The sequence below is a fragment of the Emiliania huxleyi genome (assembly GCF_000372725.1).
Source record: "Emiliania huxleyi CCMP1516 unplaced genomic scaffold EMIHUscaffold_418, whole genome shotgun sequence".
Lineage (NCBI taxonomy): Eukaryota > Haptophyta > Isochrysidales > Noelaerhabdaceae > Emiliania > Emiliania huxleyi.
In genome coordinates, this window is record NW_005198844.1 from 13,339 (window position 1) to 22,578 (window position 9,240).

The window sequence follows — 9,240 nt, forward strand, 5'->3', positions numbered from 1 at the left end:
CACCCGGGCGTGCGGGGTACCTCCCCATTTGCGAATACCAGACCTGGCTCGGCTCCTGCCACTACCGCCTCTTTGGCCAGCGCGACGACGAATCCTTCTCAAGCCGCGAGTGAGCAACCTCCCATCGCTCCGAAATCGCACCGCAGCACACCTTGTCCGCACCTCCTGGTAGGCACGCGAGGCGGCACCCCAACCTGACCGTCTCGCGAGTCTTCTACCACGAGCACGGGCGGCAGAGCCTAGATAATTCTGAAATGTTCCCTTGACCCCGGTAGAGGCTCACACTCGACATGTCATGTTCACCACGTTCTCCCTCTGTGCTCGCCAAACAGGCTGGCGGGCGCTCCAAATGTGCATGCGATCAACCCCATCTTCTACCATGAGGTGCAAGGCTGCGTACCTCTAGCTCCAACTCGGCGCCCGCAACTCGGGCCGCTCGGCCTGCATCTTGCGCATCTTGCTTATCCGTTCGCCTCTTCCGTCACGAGGTGCATGGGCGCCTCCTCGCGGACATCGGCAGGACGCCCTCTACCGGACTCCTCGCCGTCGCCGTGGCGCTGCGGATGTGCGCACACGTGGAAGTCTACGGCTTCGGTGGGCGATCGAGCAGTTCTTGCTACTACTACTACGAGACTGCTCGCGGCGCAACGCGCAGGCAGTACATCAGTGCAAACCGGTTTGTCACCGTCCTGCACCGCGTCGGGGCGGTGTGCTGGCGTCTCTTCACACATGCGATATTGACTGTGGGTAGGTCACGGCTGCACAGCTTGAGGCGCAGATTGACCGTTTGGGCTGCTGGAATGCGAGCGGCAGGCTGAGGCTTTTAGGGGAGAGTTTGTTGCTTGAAGTGTTGCTCAAAATGTTTCGTATTACTCCGTTCCCAATGATCCGCGCCAAAGCGTCTCGGTTCTCGTTTGCGCTCCCCCTCCCCCATCTTCTGCAAGCCTCCGCGACATGCACACCCATCCTTTCGCCCTTCTCATCACTGCCCCGGCGCCCACACCTCGATCTTCTTGGGCATCAGCTGGATCGACAGGTCCTCTCCGTGGCCTAGGCAGGCTCTTCGGCAGGCGTCTTCACCCTTGCCCCAGGTAAAGACGGCGCCGTCGGCGGTGATGGCGAGGCTGTGGACTAGTCCAGCCGACACAGCGACGACGCGCTGGCCAGACAAGGCCTCGATCTTCTTTGGAAGCAGCTGCTCCTGCAGTTCGCCGTGGCCCAATCGGCCATAGGTTCCACAGCCCCAGCTCCAGATGGCTCCGTCGGCGGTGATGGCGAGACTGTGCACGCCTCCAGCCGACACGGCGACGACGCGCTGGCCAGCCAAGGTCTCGATCTTCTTTGGAAGCAGCTGGTCCTGCCTGCCGCCGTGGCCCAACTGGCCGTCGTCTCCACGGCCCCAGCTCCAGACAGCGCCGTCGGCGGTGAGGGCGATACTGTGGAATGCTCCAGCCGACACAGCGACGACGCGCTGGCCAGCCAAGGCCTCGACCTTCTTTGGCAGCAGCTGGTTCTGCTTGTCGCCGTGGCCCAGCTGGCCAAAGTCTCCATTGCCCCAGCTCCAGATGGCTCCGTCGGCGGTGAGGGCGAGGCATTGCAACCCTCCAGCCGAGGTCACGACGACGCGCTGGTCAGCAAAGGCCTCGATCTTCTTGGGCAGCTGCTGGTCCTGCCCGTCGCCGTGGCCCAGATTGCCTCCATAGCCCCAGCTCCAGACGCTGCCGCTGGCGGTGATGGCGAGGCTGTGCCACTGTCCAGCCGTCACGCTCATGGCGCGCTCGCCGCCCAGCGGGGAAGGGAGGCGTGTCGGCGTGTTGAGCTGCGTCACGCACTCGCCATGACCGAGCAGTCCTGGCATCCACCTCTCAGCCTTTCCGCACGACGAGAGCCGCCCCTCGCCATCGATGAAGAGGCTGTGCTGAAGGCCTGCCGCCGCCCTCATCGGCGGGTTGGACTCGCACAGCAGCGCAGCGAAGCACAGCCACCGCACGGCGCAGCTCTCGCCCTCTGGCTGCGCCGGCAGCTCGAAGCCGCGCTCTTGCGCCCACAAGCGGATGGCCTCGAGCGCAAGCGAGGCGTGAAAGAGGAGCGAGACGGCCGCGACGCGAGCGATGTCGGCGGGGTCGCAGCGAGAGAGGGCGCGCAGGAGGAGCTCCGTGGGGAGGTCGAGGAGGCGGGCGGGCGGCGGCGTGCCTGGCGAGGGGGAGGCGGTGGAGGCGGAGGCGAGGCGGCGCGAGCGGCGGCGCGGCGGGGTGGACATCGCGAGAAAAAGAAATAAGCTGAAGAAGAACAGATGCTTCGAGGGCGCCATCGGAAGCGTCCGAGAAGCCCGAGTCGGCCACGATGCTGCTGGCCTTCACGCCCGCACTCCACGCTGCCGGCTTGAGAAAAGATTTAAACACATCAACTCTCTCTCACAGCACACAGGCTCGACACAGGTGCGAACTGGCGCGTGCTAGTACTATCACCGGCACACCACCGGAGCCGCCTAAGCGACTCCGTTAAGAACGGCAATGCACTTAGACCTGTCTTAGCACACACAGTGAGTCATTCGGAGTCATTCGATGGCCAGAGTGCGCTTTGTGTGTGTGCGGGAGTTGGTTGTCGGGAGGGAGGGGCGGCTCCGGCTCAGGTCGTGGGGCATAGCTCGGGTGTAAACGGGGTCTGGGGAGGAAGCCCCAGCGGCCCGCCGCAGGCGCCGCCGGAGGCTGGCCCGCCGCAGGCGCCGATTTTTTGGCGTTTTTTCTCAAAATTGAGGGATTTCTCATCTAAATTCTCATCCAAAATCGAGCTCGCTACGAGCTCTCTAACTGCACAGCATCTCCTCGTTGAGCCTAGCGGCGCCCGTATCGCCCACGCCCACATTCCTTTTTCTTGCCCTTGGCCCTTGCTGCACTCAGCCGCTCAACCTCCGCCAGTCTCTCCTTGCTCGTTGCTGGCGCTGCCGCCCCCAGTACTGCGATTGCAGCTCCTTGGCATGCCGCGCCGCCTCCATCTGCTGTGCTTCCCACGCTGCCGCTTCCTCTAAATCAGCGCCGCCACTAAGCGGCGCAACCAAGTTCTCGCACTGTTTGCATGAGCATGTGTCCTGCTGGTGCGGCGCACAATCCGCGCGCGGCGAGTGAGAGTAGAAGACTGACAGCAGGAGCTGCAGGAGCTGCAGGAGCTGCGCAGATCGGATGGGTGGTGACGCCGTCGAGCGACGGCGCAAAGACCAATCACCACCGCTGAGAGCCGCGACACGAGGCTGCTGGCAGCTGCACCTGTGAGAGCCGCGACACGAGGCTGCTGGCAGCTGGCAGAGCGAATCGCGATTCCGGCGGCCGCCGTCAGCCCGCCGACACCGACGGCCTGTCTGAGGTCAAACTCCCACCGCACGTCGGACCAGTCGTGCGTCAGCCATGGCGACAAGACGTCTGTATGCAGACAGCCCGCCACCCGGGCGATAGAACATGCCAGCTGGGCTCTTCCAGGGCTCTCGTGGCCCGGCGCGTGCCCAGTGGAATAGGGCGGGCTGCGGCGGGCGCAATAACTATTCACAGCTAATGAAAACTATAAAAACTCGCGGCTTCATCAAAGTTTGAGGTGGCTTCGTCCTCAGCACCATCAAGACAGCTCTATTCACACCCTGTTTGGTTTGAAGCCACTCGGGGATGCCCGTTTACACCCAACCGACGAGTCGCTGGGCCCTCTGACCTGAGCCGGAGCCGGCAGGCTGCTCACCCACGTGCACCGGGCCAGTGCTTGCACTTTGAATGCCGTGGGGCTCCTGCCCGTGTCCGGGCGTGGAGATGCGAGGGTCGCCCCCCTTGCCCCACCACTTTGTGTGTGTGGAGAAATCCTGGAGAAATCTACCTTACCTTACCTTATCGGTCCACGCCTTCATGTCCACGACGAACTCCCCTGGGTTGTCGCTCGGCAGCGTGGGAGCGCCCATCGCCGCAAGGGCGCCCGCCACACGCCCTCGCAGGTCGCTGACCTGCGTGGCGGGGCGCGACTTTCCAAAGCCAGTGACAATGATGAGCCGGTTCGGCTTCGGCTGCAGCGCTGGCACGCGCTCCTCCAGCCACCACCGCAGCGCCGTCTCGCCCGCGCCCTCCGAGTGATCGTGCAGGTCTAGCATCGGCGCGCCGGCTTCCCACTTCTCTACCTTGGGATAGAGGCCACGCTCACAGCCCTGTAGCCACAGCTCGCGAGCAATGGCCGGCTGCGGCGACGCGACAGCGTCCAGCACCGCGTTGAAGGTGATACAGCTCGGTTCCACCGACCTCAGCGCCTCCTTAAAGAGCCGCAGCGCCTCAGCAGGCTGTTGTGCCGCCGCGCACGCCTGAATCGCTCCGCTGTAGCTGTACACGTCTGGTTGCACGCCGTCCTCTTGCATCTTGCTGAACAGCGACAGGGCATCACCACACCGGCCAGCCTTCTCGCACGCAGAGATTGCTGCGCTGTAGCTGATCACGTCTGGTCGCACTCCCGCAGCAGGCATCTCGCGCAGCAGCGACAGCGCCTTCTCCCATTGCCCTCCCTTCTCGCACGCAGAGATGGCCGCGTTGTAGCTGATCACGTTTGGTCGCACTCCCGCAGCAGGCATCTCGCGCAGCAGCGACAGCGCCTTCTCCCATTGGCCAGCCTTCTCGCATGCAGAGATGGCCGCGCTGTAGCTGATCACGTTTGGTTGCACACCCGCAGCAGGCATCTCCCGCAGCAGCGACAGCGCCTCATCGCACCGGCCAGCCTTCTCGCAGGCTGAGATGGCCGCGTTGTAGCTGATCACGTTTGGTGACAAGCCTGCATCAGGCATATCGCGCAGCAGCGACAGCGCCTTCTCCCATTGCCCTCCCTTCTCGCACGCAGAGATGGCCGCGTTGTAGCTGTACACGTCTGGTCGCACTCCCGCAGCAGGCATCTCGCGCAGCAGCGACAGCGCCTTCTCCCATTGGCCAGCCTTCTCGCATGCAGAGATGGCCGCGCTGTAGCTGATCACGTTTGGTTGCACACCCGCAGCAAGCATCTCCCGCAGCAGCGACAGCGCCTCCTCCCAACGACCAGCCTTCTCGCACGCAGAGATGGCTGCGCTGTAGCTGACCACGTTTGGTGACAAGCCTGCAGCAGGCATCTCGCGCAGCAGCGACAGCGCCTTCTCCCAACGACCAGCCTTCTCGCACGCAGAGATGGCTGCGCTGTAGCTGACCTCGTTCGGCGGCACTCCCGCGCCTGGCATCTCGCGCAGCAGCGACACCGCCGTCTTCCAGTCCTTCGACCTTGCGCACAGGTTGATGAGAATGCTGTAGCTGAAGACGTCTGGCTCACATCCGGCCTGCCGCATCTCATCGAGGATGCCAAAGGCGCGGCGGCGGTCTCCGACCCTGGCGTGAGCCGTGATGAGCTTAGTCCACTCCTTTGTGGTCCTCAGCGGCTGCAGCCTCGCCTCCAGCCGCGCCACATCCTCTAGGTGGCGGCACCGCTTGAGCTCAGCAAACAGAAAGCCTCTCTCGCCTCTCTGGCTGCGCGGTTGGGTGCTGAGCAGCCTCGGCAGTGGCGGCAGGGACGGCTGTGCGGAGCGGAGGCCTGCTAGGATCGGCGCTCGTGGCGTTGCGACGGCCACGAGTCGAGCTGACGCGCGTCGCGCCGCGCGGAGCAGCATGTCTCTCCAGAGAACTCCAGAGCACCGCAACGAGTGGCCAGATTTGCAGCGGCTTAACAAAAAATCGAAGCGATTTCAGATTTTTGGCCCTACACAAAGAATTTAATGAATCAACTCACACAGGTGCGACGGCGCGAAACAAAAGAAATCGAGCGCCGCTCCCGCCTCCACCTCAGCTAAGCTGTCGCGAGCATGCTGGCCGACACGCCGGCAGATGATCCGCATGGCGAGGCGGCGCCAGCCGAGGAGGAGGAGGAGCCGATCGTGTACGACGGTCCGCTACCAGCCGACATCGCCGGCACACCGTTTGCCATCTTTCGCGCCGTCGACATCTGGGAGCGGCTGGCCTCGCACCCTGACACGCGGCCGCACGTCGCCGACTCGGGCTTCCGCGCGGCGGTCGAGCGGCTGCGCGCGCTCGACGGGCAGGCGGCGGCTCGCGAGGTGATGGAGGACCCGCGTCTGGCGCAGGCGCTGATGGCGATGCAGGGCGGGAAGGACCGGCTCAAGCTGCGGGAGGAGGACATGCTGCAGGCCGAGGTTGGCGGCCGCATGAAGCGGCGAACCCAGTCCAGCGGCCGAGCCGGCCCTTCCGAGGGCCTCTCCTGGACAGTTCCAGGAACCTTCCCGCTAGGCGGGACCCGGTGCAGCTGCCTCACCTCGAGCGGGCGCACGGGCACGCGACGGCGGCGGCGGCGAAGGAGGCGGGCAACGCGCACTTCAAGGCGGGCGAGTACCCCGACGCCGCCGCGTGCTACGCGCGCGCGCTCTCCCTGGCGGCCGACGGGGGCGGAGGCGCGGCGGCGAGGGTGGTGCTGCACTCAAACCACGCGGCGGCCTTCCTCAAGCTGCGGCGGGGCGGCGAGGCGCTCGCTTGCTGCGAGGCGGCGCTGAGGGAGGCGGAGAAGGCGGCGGCGGAGAAGGCGGCGGCGGAGAAGGCGGCGGCGGAGAAGGCGGAGAAGGCGGCGGCGGAGAAGGCGGAGAAGGAGGCGGCGGAGAAGGCGGAGAAGGAGGCGGCGGAGAAGGAGGCGGCGGAGAAGGCGGCGGCGGAGAAGAAGGTGGAGGAGAAGGAGGCGGCGGGTGTCGGCTGTGCGGTGCTAAGCAAGGTGCAGTACCGCAAGGCGCTCGCGCACGAGATGGAGCGGCAGTGGCCCGAGGCGCGGCGGGCGATGGAGGCGGCCATCGCCGTCGACCCGGAAGGCGCGAGATCACTCGAGATCACCCGAGATCACTCGAGATCACCCGAGGTCTCTCGAGATCACCCGAGATGACCCGAGGCCCGCCCCACTCAAGCGCGAGCTGCGCCGCATCGCAATACCGCACCACCCACTGGACTGAACCCACACTGGGTTCGATACTGTGGAGGTGCGGGACTAGGCGCGCCCGCCCTCCTCTCGCGCGAGTTGCGCCGCATCGCGGCGCTCGAGAAGCGCGCAGACGACGACGCGGCCGAGGCCCGAGATTCGCCGAGATTTTTTGAGGAGATTCACGAGATTCGCCGAGATTCTTTGATGAGATTCGACGAGGTGACCCGGGAGCGTCCGACCCCAGGCCGTGCTGCAGCGTGACCGCGAGACGGACCATATCTCCCCGTATCTCCCCATATCTCCCCATATCTCCCCTCAGGCCGTGCTGCAGCGTGACCGCGAGGCGCGCGCCGCCAAGCTGCGGGCCGCAGGTGTGTCGCTGCCGGCGGCGGGCCAGGCTCCGGAGCCGAGAGGGAGTAAGCAGAGACTGCTGTCTTCCACCCGCCACTGGAGGAGGAGCGTGCGCCGCTGCATGTACACCGCCTCCCCTCCCCACTCCCGCCTCCCGGCTGTGCCACACCACGCGGAACGCATCTCCATCGCCTCGGTGACGGGGGTGAGTCGCGCCATCCGCCACAATCGCCGTGCAAAGCTCGCTTCCGAGCTCTCACGCCGCGGCGTAGGGCCGTTAGGGGCCGTAGAGAACACACACACGCCCTCGCCCCTGTCTCCGCTGTGTGCATGCGATGCGATGCGATGCGTACACGGTAACGAGGCCCTCAAGCTTCACCACGCAGGCCTCGGAGGCGGCGGCGCCGACGGCGCTGGCGCGCTCGAGTCGCGCGGCGGCGACGCGCGGATACCTGCGCGAGGTTCGACTTTTCGCACTGGGCTGGCCGAGAAGGGTGAATTCTTCACCATTCCTTGGCACTGGACAGGTCGACTTCTCGCACTGGGCGGCGGGCTGGCTGGCCGAGAGGCTGCGCGGGCTGACGCACACCGAGAGGCGAGATCACGCGAGATCGCGCGAGATCACACGAGATGACGCGAGATGACGCGAGATCACGCGAGATGACGCGAGATCACGCGAGATCACGCGAGATGACGCGAGATCACACGCGACCACGACTACTTTGGGAGATTGTGGGGCGTGATTGCCGGGGGAGCGTGACGAGATTGCGCTGGAGAGAGCCGCTGCGGCTCGCGGCCAGTTAGTCAGCTAGTCGAAGAGTTCATTCACACGTCCCACAGGCGCGCGGGCGAGTCAGTTAGTTCGCCACTTGAAGTTGATTCACATGCACATGCACACGCACATGCACATGCACATGCACATGCACATGCACATGCACATGAACATGACAACATAACATATGCATACACATATGCACATGCACATGCACACGCACACGCACACGCACACGCACACGCACACGCACACGCACATGCACACGCACATGCATACATGCACATGCACATGCGCATGCACATGCACATGCTACATGCACATGCACATGCACATGCACATGCACACGCCCCACAGGCACGCGGGCGAGAGCCACTGCGCGACGCTCGTGGTCAAGGGGCTGCAGCCGTCGCAGAGCGAGGTGCACGCGTCGGTCAAGCTCAAAGGCGAGGCGCGCGCGCTCTTCTACGACCTCACGCTCGTCATCGCGTGGGAGGGGTCCGCCGTCTTGCGCAGCCGAGGCGGAGGCGGAGGCGGCGGAGGCGGCGGAGGCGGAGGCGGCGGAGGCGGCGGCGGCGGGAGAGGCGGCGGCGGCGGGAGAGGCGGCGGCGGCGGGAGAGGCGGCGGCGGCGGGAGAGGAGGAGAGAACGACGGTGGGCACCGGATGAGCGGCGTGTTGCGGCTGTTCAACATCGGGCAGGCGACGCGGCAGCAGCCCGAGATGCGTGCACGACACGTCCCTGACATGCGCCCGACACGTCCCTTGCAGGAGACGCGGTACTCCCCGGGCGGCGACAAGGAGACGAGCTGCATGCAGTACTAACTTCATCCATCGGTCCATTACTCAAGTGATGAATTCGTGTCCCGCAGGAGACGAGCTACATGTACGAGCTCGGCTTCCCGCAGCGGCACTTTGGCGCGACCGAGCCGTGGGCGGAGGCCATCAAGACCGAGGCGGCCGAGCTCTTCCACGCGGCGTCAGGCGTGGTGGGCGAGTGGGTCGAGGCGTTCAAGGCCAAGGCCACAGCCGTGGAGCTGTGATGGCCGGCCGGGGCCGGCGCGTGCAAGCATGACACACCGCGCACGTCTCCGGTGCGCAACAAATGTACCTCCCCAGGACGCGCAGAGGCAGCTGCGAGCCGGCGAGTTCGAACGGTTTTGTATCT

The 9,240-nt window shown here is 65.3% G+C and overlaps 2 protein-coding genes across 2 annotated transcripts; one reads left to right on the forward strand and one right to left on the reverse strand.

Moving 5' to 3' along the window:
- Positions 1-4,228: 4,228 nt before the first annotated feature.
- Positions 4,229-5,392, reverse strand: EMIHUDRAFT_51885 (hypothetical protein; the record flags this gene model as incomplete). The annotated part of the gene is made up of 1 exon (XM_005769527.1): positions 4,229-5,392. A coding segment is annotated over one exon (1,164 nt), but the record flags the coding sequence as incomplete, so codon positions are not given.
- Positions 5,393-5,836: 444 nt separating this feature from the next.
- On the forward strand, positions 5,837-9,115 carry EMIHUDRAFT_244355 (hypothetical protein; the record flags this gene model as incomplete). Its single annotated transcript, XM_005769528.1, has 3 exons — positions 5,837-6,213; positions 6,279-6,453; positions 8,945-9,115. The coding sequence occupies 3 exons, from the start codon at positions 5,837-5,839 to the stop codon at positions 9,113-9,115; spliced, it is 723 nt and encodes a 240-aa protein (XP_005769585.1).
- Between the last annotated feature and the right edge of the window lie 125 nt (positions 9,116-9,240).